At 42.3% G+C, this 15,520-nt stretch overlaps 1 protein-coding gene across 3 annotated transcripts in view; it reads right to left on the bottom strand.

The window, feature by feature from the left end:
• TRIO (trio Rho guanine nucleotide exchange factor) overlaps positions 1-15,520 on the bottom strand; it is a 322,955-nt gene that overhangs the window by 24,600 nt on the left and 282,835 nt on the right. For 2 of the 3 annotated variants that reach the window (XM_074329065.2, XM_074329063.2), the window contains exons 37-42: positions 13,511-13,606; positions 7,848-7,996; positions 6,656-6,722; positions 4,410-4,513; positions 2,308-2,377; positions 288-377 (exon numbers count right to left, since the gene is read on the bottom strand). In XM_074329065.2, the coding sequence (XP_074185166.2) occupies positions 288-377; positions 2,308-2,377; positions 4,410-4,513; positions 6,656-6,722; positions 7,848-7,996; positions 13,511-13,606 (576 nt within the window). The remainder of the gene's footprint in view (positions 1-287; positions 378-2,307; positions 2,378-4,409; positions 4,514-6,655; positions 6,723-7,847; positions 7,997-13,510; positions 13,607-15,520) is intronic. The other variant, XM_074329064.2, reaches the window with a different exon arrangement.

Below are 15,520 nucleotides of genomic sequence, written 5' to 3'. Positions count from 1 at the left end.
CATGACTTATTCTGAATTTGTAATGAGGCTAACGTTTAAAACTGATTAAAAAAACCCACAAAACCCTTATTTTCACAATGACCCCAGTCTTCCGAGTGCTAAGGGATATAATTATCGATTGAATTCATACTCATTTCTCCAGTTAATAGGAAAGAAACATAGGTTCAGAACTCTTATAACTGAAGCTAATTTCCTGAGGATTCCTGGGAAACAAACAATTTTTAAAGTTTTGGGAATCAACTGTAACAAAAGATTCAGAAAGACTTTGTCTCTATCTTAGCTCTTACCTCAAAAAAGGTATCAATGTATTCTGAGACAATGTGCTCGGACTTTGGTTTATTTTGACAATAAACTATGTACATATGCAACCTTCTCTCCTAGGAATGAAAAAGGCAAACAGATGGGTTAAAACAATCGCAAGTTCCACTGGAACATAAGAGCACATGCACATTTCAGCACATTCATAAAGGGCATTTTCTTAAAACAAAACTATGGTTTAGGCTCTTGGGAGCGCATTCCCGCTTTACGACGTAGAGCACCGCCCTGCTGCCTGGCTCCAAAAACATATATCCCTTGATAAATTACAGCCCTCCCTCCAGCTGGCAAATACCAGCAGCAGTGAAAGGACAGACACAGTTCTTAATATTAAAGGAAGAATCACTCTCACCCCATCAAGACCTGCCCAAGGTCCTAGGAAGCCTGGCTATTTTTAGGAGGAAAGGAAAAGCTCTTTAGTCTCAAATACTGAAGGCAGGAAAAAGGAGACAGTGAGCCATCGAGAACTCGGTGACCCTCCAAGTGTGGTGGCACATGCCTGGGGTCCCTGAGGTCTTACAGAGGCTCCATTAGTTCAAAACTATTTTCAAAATTACACGAAGGTGTCATTTGTCCTATTCACCGTGCTATGTGTAAAACGGGTGTTGGGTGAAACTGCTAGTGGCATCTTAGTAGATATTCATAACCACCACACATTCGCAGTAAAAAGAATGCAAGTTTCACCTCAGAATGTCCCTGATGAAGTACTGAAAATACACTTTCTGAGAACTCAATCACGGGATATGCATCTTTTTAACAGTCTTGTGACAAAATGGAAGTCCTCAGAAGGCTTCCGCTGCACGCGACGGTTGTGTCAGGGGAAACACTTGTGCGAGAGCTGTGAACTGAAGCAACGGCTGCTCTGTGGACCGCCGTGTTGACGTGAGGGAATGATGGACACAGACTGCAATTAATGTACACCTGGGACTTGGGTATCTGGCAGACAGTTTCCTACACACAAACAAATGAGCCTGTGGTTTCAAGGCAGACAACTGGCAGGGTAAGCTAATAAGGAAAACTCAAACTTTCAAGCAAAAAAATGAGAACTTTGGAAAACAGGTATCTGCCACCAGGCACTGGACAATACTTGGAGACTTTTCTGAGGAGATGGGTGGTATTATTAACAAATCTCAGTTTTTCATATTGTGCAATGAAATGTTCCAACATCGGGAACTCCGTCTAAACTGGTATTTTCCAACCAATCAATGCCTGATGTCACCAGCTGGTGTGTGGCTACAGGACAGTCCAGTGACTTTTAGGGTTTGTAACAGCCAGGGAGAAATTCGCCAGTGGGTTTTCAGGTCCCATGCTGCAACTAACCTTTAAGAAATGATCACCTATGGAATTTTGGTGCAACATCTAAGAAAATTATCTATATTTATCTGAAAAGGCTATAAAAATACTCACTTTTTTTCTAGCTAAGTATGTGGGAGAATGGATTGTTTCACATATTTTAACTTAAAAAAAGTCAGGATAGATTGAATACATAAGCGGATACGAAAATCCATCTGTCTTCTATTAAGTCAGACATTAAAGAGATTTGCAAAAATACAACTGCTGTTGCTAATTTTTTAAAAATAGTTTTTCCTGAAAAACTCTTTAATGTTAGCACAGTACTTTCGATATACACATGTATTTAGCTGCTACGTTAAACCCACTGCACGTCGGGGTATATCACCACCTCCAGCAAACCCTTGTTTGCCCCCAGGCACCCCAAACATGGTCCTGCTTCGGGGTCTGGCTCTGGTCCCCTTGTGACGACTCTGTCCTGTTGTGAGCCACGCGGCCAGAGGGGCCAGGTGACCGGGAGAGAGCAGGGCACATGGAGAAGAGCGAGACGGCATTTCAATTCCAACTAGTTCACCCTGCACAGTTTGGTCTCATTCTTAACATACGCATTTTTGTAAGCTGGGAGCTCGCCTTTGGTCTGACAAACCAATTACTAAACACGACAGCATCAGGACGGAATATAAACAACTGCCTTGCACTTACATGCTTCACAAAAAGTGATCCTAGTTTTTCCGGATCGTCAAGGCACTTCTCCAACTCTCCTAAAAAAAAGCTAAAACAAGAGGAGAAATATTAGAACCACTTCCAATTTGGCCTTCTAATTTTAGACTGAAGTTTATACTTTCAAAGTGGTCTGTTTTGACACAAGCTGTTGGAAGTGTAAAGAATATACTTAACAAATGAAATGTACACAGCAAACATTGTGTTAGGACAGAAAGCAAAAAGAGACACAGTTTAAAAAGACAAGGCAGAATGACAGCATCCCTTAGCTGGCAATTTTCCCTTCTTTGCACAATTAACATTTTGGTCTCATTTTTTAAATGACACAAGCAATGATACCCTGGCTAAATACTGAGAGAAAAATTAATGTTTCAGAGTAATTTTTATTTCCAAACACTTGGCTCTTGTACCTATGAGCTTCCCATCCTGTCTGTGATAATTTTTAAGAGGCTCAAATTGGATAATACCATATAAAATACTGAATTTGTTACCTATGACAGTTTCATAGCTTTCTCCAATATTATCAAACCCTACTTTTAGGTTACAAATATTAACTTCCATTAAGATAAAAATTGGGCATGAGCACAGAAACAGCACAGCTATAGCCAACTCTTCTTCATCTTCTGGGCTGTAGTTGTCTTTAAGATGTAAGCCCACCTCGTTATCACTTACATATATATTGATATTGATGGTTGGTGTTTTATTCACCTGCAAGGTGCACACCAGTTAACGCTGTGAACTATCTGGCACGTGGGGTTACTATCTCCTTGCTCTGCACTCGCCACGGCAGACACAATTTCTGGGTGCAGTGTCTCTGTCTGGTCACCCAGGGCCACTGTGTGGTTTTCCCTGCCCTGTCACAGATCACCAACGAGCCTTAGGCCAAGGCTAGATAATAGCACCAAACATCCCTTTTAAATTGTTTTCACTATAGACTTCCAGTAAGTCTATAGCTTACAGAGCTATAAGTTAGAGGGCTCTTTCTAAAGCTGACCAATCAGTGCTGAGTCCAACTGAATTAAATATTACAGGAGACATAAAATGAAGACCCTGTACCTGGGCCCAAGGGGTTTATACTCTATTAGGAAAGATGAGATAAATATTGAACTAATAAAATAGCACTTGACACGCCATGGTAACGCCTTCTTACCCCTGTATGTTAGTTTCCAAAGGGCATTTACATGTGTGATCTGTGAGGAGAGAGCTCTTACGACTGGTCAGGTCTAATGGAGGTGATGGCAGCACGCTGCAAGGTGAGGGGAAACAATGCACAGGGAGACAGGAGAGCAGGAGGCCTGGCCACATAATGGGGACAGAACTGTGCAGCTGGAACATTCCACAATAACACCAGCAGCTGGCAGAAGGCAATCCCCAGATGATCAGGGATTTTTAAAATTAGGAGCAAGGTGACCTGAAGGGACAGATGTGCGGTGACCAGCTCCAGCCGAGGCGGCTGCTGCAGCACCAGGCCCCACATGGCTCTCCCTCCCGATGAGGACAGGTGTGGCCACGTACTGGGATCAAATTTGATTTTCATGGGTAACTGTCTACTTTTTCCATGAAAGTTGAACTGGAAAAATGAGCATCTTCAAAACCTCTAATAGTCCTCTGTGTTTATTCAAGGGGTGGCTGCAATTCACTAGATACATTTATCGAGCTTACTCTCCACAAACGTTCTCAGTGCTTCACATGTATTCTCAGCCACGCTTCACAAGAATCCCACGAGGTGGGTCACGCTACGACCCACACTGTGTAGCTGAAGAACGGCGGCACAGAGAGGAGAAGCAAATGGCTCAAGGTCAGGCCTCGGCAGGCGTGGGGCCCAGGCAGTCAGGCGGGTGCCAGCGCTTCTGGCCACCTCCACACAGGCCCCCTGGAGGGACCAGCATGAAGGAGGTAAGGCTGTTCCCTGGGCCACAGGCGACCACAAAGTCCCCGGCCCGTCAATGCTTCTTTTGTACCAGCAACCTCATGAGGCTACACAGGTGATACAATGAAATGGCCCAGTGCATATCCTTCCCCATTCGCCTGACGTGCCGCAGTTTGGAAGGAAGGTGACGACGCGTGATGTGCGCTTTACGTACTCTCTGTGCCAGTCATAAATCTGATGGATGTTGCCAAACACAATCTTGTCTTTCCCTTTCATGTCATCCGGAACACCGTCTTCTTTCATAAGTGCCATGTAGCCCTAAAATCAAGTGTTTAAGAACAAGTTGATTTATTTTACTGAGCCTGTTTGAGCCAAGTAATGGTTTAGTGATTAACAGTGATAAAGAAAAAACAGACACATACACTCTCTTGAAACCAATTCTAATGAACAAACAAAAACTATATGAAAAGCATCCTTAACTGGAATCTAAAATATAGTTGACCCCTGAATAACGCAGGGGTGTAGGGGTGCCAACCCCCTGGTGCATCCAAAAATCCACATACAACTTTTGACCCCCCCAAACTTAACTATTAATAGCCTATTGTTGACCAGAAGCCTTACTGGTAACATAAACAGTCAAATAACACATACGTTGCATGTTGTAGGTACATGTAACTGTATTCATATGATAAAGTAAGCTACAGAAAAGAAAATGTTATTAAGAAAATTATAAGAAAAATACGTTTACAGTATTTATTGAAAAAAAAAATCATGTATAAGTGGACCCGTGCAGTTCAAACATTGTCCAAGGGTCAATACGTACATTTAAATAAAATGAATACTATTACATTCATTGTCATGATTTTCTCTCCCTGCCCTGTTTGGCATTCATAGATCAAAATTCTTCCAAGGAACTGAAGAAGTTTAAATAAATGTAAAGGGTTTCAAAAAACAAATCATCTTATCAGCTTGTAAATATTAAATATTTGGCCAGAAACATATTTCCTCTGTTCCCAGCATTTATCTCATATAAACAGATTTTCTTTTCTTTTTGGATTATTTACATAATTTGTTAAATAAGGATTTAACAAGTAAGGATTTAAATATTCCTTTTCACATATTGACTTTTTAACAATTGTTGATTAAATATGTTGCTAAAATGTGGTTAAAACTTCTATTTAACTCAAATGGAGTTCAGCCTGTACCAGAACCTCTTAAATAGTCAAGTTACTTATTTTACTGTGAACAATGACTGCAGACAAATCAATTATGTTAAATCTTCTTAGTTACACAATTAACTCCATAGCTGTTACTTTTCATGGAATGTAGACCCCCTCCCCCCAAAATATTGTCCTGTACAAAGCTGAAAGAGTAAGTGATAAAGTTTTATACTATAAAAATAGCTTTCTGATGAACTGAGTTTATGAAAATGATTATGACCCAAACTCAATAGTAGGGAAAAGCCTAGAGATGGTCCTTGATCCAGTATGAAAGGAAATGAGTACGTGGTATTGCTACAGCTACACAGGGTGTAGCAAATTTTGGGCATGAAAATGATGAGATGTCTGTCCTGTGAAAATTATAAGCAAATGATCTGGTGTAGCCACAGGCCATTCTCTGAACCCAGGTGGGTTCCGGATGGAACTGAATCCACAGCTGGACACGAAGACTTTGTTTACCAATGATGTTCTCTTTTTTTTGACGATATCTACTCTTGTAAAATAATTAAAGGCACGGTTCCCATATGATAGATACAACGGTTGGATATCATAATTTTAAAACTTAATTATTAAAAAATGATATGCCGGGGGACAGCCAAATGGCTCAGCTGGTTAGAGCACGAGCTCTTAACAACAGGGTTGCTGGTTCGATTCCCACATGGGCCAGTGAGCTGCGCCCCGTGCAACTAGATTGAAGACAACAAGCTGCCACTGAGCTTCTGCAGGGGCAGCGGATTTCTCAGCTGGTTAGAGTGAGAGCTCTGAACAACAGGGTTGCCAGTTCAATTCCTGCATGAGATGGGGGGCTGTACCCCTGCAACTAAAGATTGAAAATGGCAACTGGACTTGGAGCTGAGCTGCGCCCTCCACAGATAGACTGAAGGACAATGACTTGACTTGGAGCTGATGGGCCCTGGAGAAACACACTGTTCCCCAATACTCCCCAATAAAAAACAAAACAAAAACAAAACAAAAAACTACTAACAACTGTTAAAAAAAAGTACAGTATTAAAAGAAAAAATGATATGCCACATATACTATGCAAAACAGAGGATTTAAAAAGTGAATACAGATTGTTAAGATAATTGGCTAAACTTTATTTTTCAGAAAAAAAATTTTTTTTTGGTCAAAAATGTTTTTAAAGCTTTTGAGATGGTATCAGTGTTAAACTATCTAACATGATACCCCTTTGACAACTCTGGGAGCCGACATGGATTATTAACTCTCTGAAAACACATACCTCAACCACATAGCCGAGGTCCCGCACATAGTCACGCTCTGTCTCCACTAATTCTTGCAAAACGTAGCTAGAAAGAGAGAGAAAAAACAGTGTTTACAATCCAGACCCTTCATTTTCTAAATGAATTCTTTTGCATTTTCGTTTCTGTCAGGTCAGACTCCCCCTGGAATTATATAATAACATATCGAACTTGCACAACTGGGTCTATAATTCTGAATGTCCCAAATCACTTACAGGTTCCCAGGGGTGACCCATGAGAGTTGCAGAGGTCACAAGACACTGCACATTCGGGGTGAATTCTTACCACCAGACTCTGACGACATACATGACAACCACGAGAAGCTTAGACAGAACTTTGTTATAAAGGCAGGACAGGAAAGAAGAAGGTTTTTGTTCCTGTTGTTTTTTATTGATTACGTCATCATAAGCTTCATTGGACATACAAGAAAAATTTAATTCAGATGTTTAAAGCCTTGAGTCTAATCACATCATTTAGAAGTGCTTTTTTTTTTGTCTGGTTCAGTAGCTGCGTAAGTCTGGACATTCACTTGCTGAGAGAAGACATACAACCTCAGTGGGCCTGAAGTAGTTCTTTCGTTCGTTCCTTCATTCAGCCAGCACTGACTAGGCCCGTCCTATGTGCCAAACATCATTCTAGGGGCTGGGACACAGCACTCAGAAAAACCAAATCTGCCCTCATGCAGCTTACGAGTCTTCCTCCTCACCAACAGCAAGGTTAAACCTTCTGCAATATTTTTCAAAATGCTTTTTTTCCCACCATAAGCTGCCTTCCTGGAACCGAGGAACACTACCTCTGCAGCATGTTTGAAAAATATTCACGTTTTTGGGACTGTATCTAATTTAATGTTGCCTTTTTTTTCCTTCACAACTATGTGTACAATAGAAAAGTATAGGACTTTCTCACCAGAAGTGACAGAAGATATTCTTGTCTCATATCATTCTCATTTATAAATAAATGAAATATACACACGAAACAACAGGAAGTGCAGCGATGGCTTCCTGTGCCCTGATGAAGGCCTGAGTGCTTTTCAAACATATGTACAGTTAGTTACTCAGAGAAACCTTGGATCTCATCACTGCGCCAATTCAGACATGAATCCCAGTCCCAGTTTTAAAGGAGACAAAGACAGGAGGAAAGCCGCCACACAATGACAATAAAAACATGTCTTACTGCCGTCTCTTTAGAGAGCTGGATTTCCTTTCTTCCATCTCATCAATGGGCGAAGAGGAGGAAAGAAGGGAATTGTCTGAAGGGTTGAAGGAGGGGCTGCTACTATCTCCCTGGTCCACGAGGAGCGAGCTGGGACGGTCCTCCAGAGCCTGAAAGACATGACGGCATCAATCACGTTTCTGCCCCCCAGTTATCAGAGGCTGAAATCAGGATAAGGAAAATCTCATACTCAGAATATACAGAAGACCTCACTGTAAAATCCTAAGATCGGTGTTGTGAAATTGCACGGTATTTAACAACAACCCCCCCCCCAACATTAATTTAAAAATTGAGTAAGAGGAGTTGGATAAAAGAGGAAAGTTAGAATGAAAAAGACTAGTGAATTTATACACATTCATAAAGTCTGTTCCTGGTTACAAATAATTAGAAACAGATACAACTTGTTTATATCGCAGCCCTATGCCCATTTCAAATCAAGCAATTTTCTTTTCAGTTATACTCCTGCTGAATGAAAGCATGATCATTTCAGAAACAGGTGGGAAATACCTTGATCAGGCCAGCTTACCCCGACACGTCGCCCCTGTGTCTGGTTGGTGGGCTACAGAGCAGCGTCACCAATTTATATTTTAGTTTAAACAAACTCGGTTTGCTTCTTGATTATCCATCTCGACTCATCCTTCGATGCACACAGATCACCCAGCTAAAAAATCATTTTTATCTTTGGCCTCACACACTTTCCTTTCTGTCTCTTCTGGAGGGAGCAGCTGTCATACTGGCCTCAATTACTGATCCCAAACTCTCCCCCCCCCCCCCCCCCACCACTGCATTTCGGTTTCCGCAGGTGATTGTTTTCATTGCTGTACCCCTTGGAGAACCTTGAGCAAAGCTTGGAGGGTGATCAATACGTATGTGAGTGGAATATTGACAACTTCTCTCCCTGCTTAGTATGACAATGCTTTGCAATTGATTACTTTCTCATTGGTACATAATAACTTTCTTTCTTAGCTTGAATTCACAAAGCTCCTAGGAGTATAGAGTACAGTTCTTTTAAAAATTCCAGAGCAGCCCAGCTGGACATAGAGATGATCAAGAAATATTTAGCAACTGAACTGGAAAAATATGATGAACTTATCTTCACACAAAAGGAGCCAGAAGATCACTTACTATTTTCCCTCAAATTGAAACCTCTAACACTTGTCCTATTTTCTCCTGAGGAGTAAGAGAACTGACACTGATTTCATCCCTAAGCAGAGCTTTGAGGACACAAAATTTGTCCATGCAATCTTGTTCACCACACTCACGGTGCTGAGGGAACACATCGACTAAGCGATTAGGAAAAACAGTTAGGGTACAGGGTTTAAGCAGAAAATAGCACTCTCGTTTTTAAACAGATAGCGACTGACGGTCACTGGAAGTGAGGGTTTCGCAGAGCAGCAGAGCCTGACCCACGCTTGTTGCTTCTGGAGGTCTTTGGCAGGACACGGAGTCTGAAGAATGGGGAGGAGGAAGCTGGGCACTGTCTCCCGTCTAGATTTGCAAGGAAACAGCTGAAGCCTGTTAGACCTAACTCCGTTCACTTGGACAGTGAGAAAAAAGAAAGAAAAGAGAAAGGCTCCAGATGTCCCCTCACACAGAAGAGCGAGCGAGAGGACGGAGAGCCCTGGACTTGCAGGGACGTCCAGGAGGCCTCACTTCTAGCGGCGGTGGAAGCGCTGTCTGGACTGCAGACGGGGAGCTGCCAGCCGTCCTCTGGCGGCCTGTCCTCAGATGTGCCTGGTCCAGACCTGGGTGCACAGTCTGAGGGTGCAGACGCCCGGACAGGGGGCAGTCCCATGGATGCCATCCTCTCCCTCAACGCTGCCCATGGCCTGGACACAAACGGTGTGCAAGTGAAAAGGCTGCCACAGCACAAAGCTGCCTCAGACCCGGAATTGTTAGGGTTTTGTAGACTTGAATGAACTATTTGTCAAATCCTCCGGGTCTGGTGTTGGTTTGCGGGTAGGTTCTTGTGAACTCTCTTAGATGAAGATAGGTCTGCATAGATGTTCTCTTTCTTCTGAGGTTACTTTTGGTAACTTATATCTTCTTAAAATCTGCCCATTTCATCCAGGTTTTCAAATTTACTTTCAAAGTATTGAACAAAGTAGTGTGCTACGACTGTTTCAATTTCCCCCTTTAATTTCTCCCTTATAATGTCTGATTTTGTGAATTTGTGTTTACTTTCTGTTTTCTTCAGATGTTTCCCTGACATACCCATTTTTTGAGAGAAGAAATTTTTGGTTTTATTTATCATTCTACTATTTTTCTGTTTTCCAACTCATTAATTTCTGCTTTTTGCGCTACGAATTCATTCCTTCTGCTTTTCTTTGGTTTATTTTGTTGTCCTTCTAACATCTTGAGTTAGATGTTTATTTCATTAACGTTCATTCTTTCTTGTATCTCTTGTTACATTTAGATCAGTGAAAAGAAATTCCAACAGTCACTGTGGCTGCCCGTTGCCACTGCCCTTTGCCAATGCTCAGGAAAGACGCACCGCTTTTCAAATACTGGTCAGATCAGGAAAGTGGAGGTAGGAGACAGAGCAGCAAGCCCCAGGGAACAGTTTCCAGGGTGGTTTTGATTTTTAGACGGAAACCTCAGGTTTCTGGGTCAGGAGATTCAGTTCCCTGATCACATACTGCACCACCGAGCACCTTCTCCGCTCTCCACCCCATTCTGATCACTTAACGTTGTAGCTTCTGATAGATAAGCAATTCAGTGTTCAAATCCCACTATGAAGGCACTCTAGCCTAAAAGATCACCCTCAAAAAAATGAACACGGATTACTAAGGATCTACAACTCCGAGTCCCAGAGACCAGGATGAGGTAAAGGGAATTAAAATGATTCATTAGAGTTTTTATCAAAAAAAGTAGTTCCTAGTAGACATTAGAGGATTAGTGACAGGAAATCAATACAGAGTTATGTCTCCCTTGGACCAGAAAAAGAAGGCAGAATCTAGAATACGCTCCATGGAGAATGAAGAACAAGTGAGTCCATCATAAAAAGCATAAATGTGGTTCTCCAGTGGGGAAGGAAGGCGTCAGTGAATTCCCCCAAGATGGAACCTTGTCAGGCACTTAACAAACCACACTGTTCATGATCCCCAGTTCACAGCTCAAAGACATAGCTCAGAGGGGCTGCAGCAGTAATAGGCCAGTCTGAACCCAAGACTATCTGACCCCCAAACCTACAAACATAAGTGCGCAGAATGTTTAGTTTCAACTGATAAAATTTAATTCCTTAACTGAAAAGGGAGAGTAAACCAGGAAGAGCTGAGACATGCCACAAAACTCTACCTTTGGAAGTCTATCTGAATGAATGACACATGAACCTCAGACCACTTAAAATGGAACACAATTTAACTATTTGCAGACTAATGACTAGCAGGTTGACCAAGTTGCTTCATAGCATTCCTTGGGAAAACTATTTCAATTCGTAGATAAGAATGATTTTAATGGTCATATAACTGATGTGTATGAATTGCAGTTTTTAAAATGTTCGAAGATGCTTGAAACTCACTGGATACAATCTAAGCATCCTTTGTTTGGACCATTAATCAACTTGTCTCTCAGAGAGACTGGCAAGATGTGGTTTAACTCAATTCATACTGATATGATCCCAAATTCTTGACCAGTGGAGTCGAGTTCCTGAGTTACCTGCCAACTCCCAGCAGACTCCGTGTCTAGCCTCCTAACTTTCTAACTTTGAAGCCCACTGCATCCTTTTCGGAACACAGCATGACTACCTGGGGTAGGGTGGAATTTCACATATGGCAGGGCAATACATGTCAGTCTGAATTTTTCTTGATATAATTCCCATTTGTCCTAGTCAACCAGTTTCATTAAAAGCTGTCTAGGAGTGGGAGAAGAAATGGGAATGATACATAATATATGGTATCTAGTTAATACCTGACTGAAGATAAATTCCTAACTTTAAGTAAGTATATTCTTTGACCTAGTGATTTCAGTGCTAGAAATTCACCCTACACATATAATCACACACGTAACGAATGTGGATGTTTATAATAGTGAAAAACTGAAAATAACTTAATATATGTTGTTATAGTATTTATTTAAATAAATTATAGCATAATCATGTCTCTGCCCCTTACTAGAAAATTTTGAAACATTTTTTTTGTGTGCCTCAGTTTCCACATCTGTAAAACAGGCTAACAATAGTACATGCCTACCTCATATGGCTATTGTGGGAAGCATGTACATTAAAACACTCAGCACTTAGAATAGCACCTAGTTTAGCTATCCTGGGTGGTATTCTCAGTGCATCCATATCATGGAATAGTGTACAGCTACTAAACGGACTGAGATAGACCCATATGTACAGGCGTGAGAAGATCCTCAAGATGTGTTGACTCTTAGAATCTTAAAAATTGAACGAATCCATTTTGAAAGAGAAAACACGCACACGCACACACACCCCCATATGTGTTTGCACCATGATGGAAAACGCATCAAACTGTTTGTGGTGGTTACCTCTGCAGAATGGATTGGTGGGAGAGGCTGTGGGCTTTGACTCTGAGAGGTGACTTTTAAAAGAAGTTAAATAGCTTTACAGGGGTAGTAGAATATACTTGTCTAAAAAGCTGTTGCCATTAGTGATTTTTCTATTTCATAGTTAGGAAAACTGAAGACACACAGAAATTGATCTGAATCAGTGAGAAGCAATGCACACCTGTCTAACTGCAAAGAATCAACTACTGACGTGGGGCTTTTATAAATGAAAACATGTTGACCAACTGGCAATGCAACGGGCACTAAGAAATAAAGTCCTCATATAACACTGCAAACCCTTCTCTCTATATATTATAAATCCAAACGAAAGGTCTCCAAGACAGCAAAGCACCAACCTGTCTGTGAGTCACCACTGACCCTGCACACACCGTCAGACAAGACTGGCACGGGCCACACTTGTTACGAAGGTGCCAACACTGCAGACGATGTGGATTCAGGAAAGGATTAACCTTTCTGAAGGCTCCTGGGAGGTACTTCTAAGCCCAAGGAATGTCCTGCCTGGTAAGAATGTTTCCCTGGGGGCCCTGGGCCAAGACAGACAGGCTATGCTAACAATGTGACTTCCGGCGGCAATTCTGGGCAGCATGCTGTCTTGATCTCTGGAGGGGAAGGGGACGAAGGTGAGCCATACAAGCGGCCCATCCTGTGTATGTGACTGAGCCCACGTGAGAAGTCTGAATCCCAAGACTCGGGTGAGTGACCCTCGTTGGCGATACTCTGTACACCCTGTCACACATCACTGCTAGAAGTCAGCGCTGTCTACGCGACTCCACGGAGACAGGACACCTGATGGCTGGAACTGGAACCTTTCTGACTGCCCCACGCACCTCTTTCCTGGCTGATTTCGATCTGTGTCTTTTCACGGTAATAAACTGCCACTGGGGCTTTTCTAGGTTCTGTGAGTCCTTAAAGTGAATTATTGAACCTGAGGGTGTACTGAGGACCCCGAGCTTGCAGTTGGTCAGAAGTGAGGGTGGTCTTGGGCACCACAGGCACATTCGCAGCCCAGAGCAACACACGGACGGGGTCACATCCACCTGCCAGCAGCACCTTAGGGCAGCTTCCAGACTCAGACTTTCTCTGGGAAGCCTTACCATCTTGCTTTTCACGAGTTCCTCAATTGCACTGACAAGCTCGGCTGCACTCGGCGTTTCGGAGCTGGTGGGGCGGACTAATAACCGAGAAGAGGCCTATGGAAGAAGTTAAGAAAAAGAAAGGGGGGAGGGGAAGGCCTCATGTTAGTCACTGGACAGACAGTCAATTCTCCTGCAAGCTCAAGCTCTTTTTAAAAGTAATTCCAGACAAAAAGACCACAAGTTTGTCTTTGTTTGCATTTATTTAAAGTCATCCTTTTAAATTTACAATATTCTGACATGAAATGTTAAATAAAACCTGTCTGGGATACATGTGGAAAGCAGACAAAGTCTGTTTTTAATCCGCAGTCATGTCACATCATAATGTTTTCAAAGAGGTGACTGGGCATGGGAAAATTCTAACTAACTTTTGTTAACTGCTGGCTAGGCTATTGGCGAAGGAGGAAAAATACAGAATCTGCTCAATGGAAGAACGAAAGGCTTACAGGCTAATGAGTGACTCCTCAAATAATCAGGAAACAAAATAAGATATAAAATGGCTTTACTGTACTTATGGGTTAAAAGAAAGAAACGAGAAAGGAAAGGAACCAGGGTGCACTGACCAGACAGGGAGGAGGGGGGACGAGCTCACCATTTTCTGTGCCATCCATTTCCCCAATGATTAGTGCAGAGTACAGAAGATCTGTGGCCTCACAAGCTATCAGGTGCCATTTACGGCTAGATCAGGCTGTACAGGGGTGACAGTTAAGGAATCTGGGGGCGGGGCTACTGAGTTCAAGTTCAGTAATTAGCAAACATGGTGTGTTTGCGGATTACTCGTGCCGTTCACTGACTGGAAACTAGAAAGGGGCATAATATGAACCTCGCTTCATATTAAGGTCAGTGGAGATGCATGCGACACACAGCTAGCTGTCCTAACAATGCACTTCTCACAGCAGACAGGTACGGGTTCATACATTTACAATGAGGCTTTTACATATGTGGATTCAGATATGCACTTTGCAAAACAAATGTTGGCTTGGTCTAATGAAATCTGGAATATGAGGTGAAGAAAACAAGCAAAAAAATTCAAATGGAGAGGTAAGGAAACTGAGCCAAAACAGACACAGAACACAAATCAACATAATGCTGCAGCGAATGTTTACAAAAAGAGAAAACAGAACAAAACAAAATATTAGTCACAAGATAATATTCTCTCTGGGAACATCACTACAGATTTTTACAAGTGAAGAATTGCTGTTGATAATACCCAATGAGGTAGGTAAAACAATAACCAATAAATGATTCCAGCAAACAGAAGAATATAGCATAACCCACTGTTGAAACTGAGAAAAATACTCTCTGATTTGGTAACTAACTAGACCCGGCACCTCACTTTTGGCTAAACATCCAGATTTAAGACATTCCGGTTTTTTGCTCTTAAGAGACGTATAGCTTAGAATACTACAAAGAAACTTAAGAACTGTCAGAGAGACAACACAACCCCATTTCCTGCTGAGTCCACTCTGAGCAGTGGAGGATGAGGCCCTCTTTCATCCCAGGTCTCCTCCACTCCCCAAAGCATGGGGTCTGCACCTCAGATATCCCTCTCAAACTCTAGATTCAAACCCAAGCTACATCCTTCAGCCAAGACCGGCGGCTCCCTTTCTGTGCACCGAGTGCCATAAAGGAAGGAAGAGGTGAATTTCTGCAGAGAAGGGGCTGCAGACACGTGTGCCTTAGCTTAAGACTAATGTGTGATCTGCCTCGCATCACAGCTGTCAGATACGGGGCTCTGGCCGACCCCAGGTCATAAAACATAGGCGCTTCAGCAAGTGATCATGGGAGCGCTGGGGAAGGTCAGCGAAGGAGAAAGGGAAACTGATGGAGACATGTTTTATTCCAAAAACTTAGTTACTGCTAAAAATAAATAGATTCAATAAAAATAGAATCACCAGTAATGACTTCACAGCACGGTTTTAGCACCTGACAATTTGGGGGAACACCGTGGGCCAGAATGCGAGAGGATGC

The sequence above is a fragment of the Rhinolophus sinicus genome, chromosome 3 (genome assembly GCF_057876585.1).
Source record: "Rhinolophus sinicus isolate RSI-liver-muscle chromosome 3, RSI-T2T, whole genome shotgun sequence".
Classification (NCBI taxonomy): Eukaryota; Metazoa; Chordata; class Mammalia; order Chiroptera; family Rhinolophidae; genus Rhinolophus; species Rhinolophus sinicus.
This window is presented reverse-complemented; position numbering and strand designations above follow the sequence as displayed.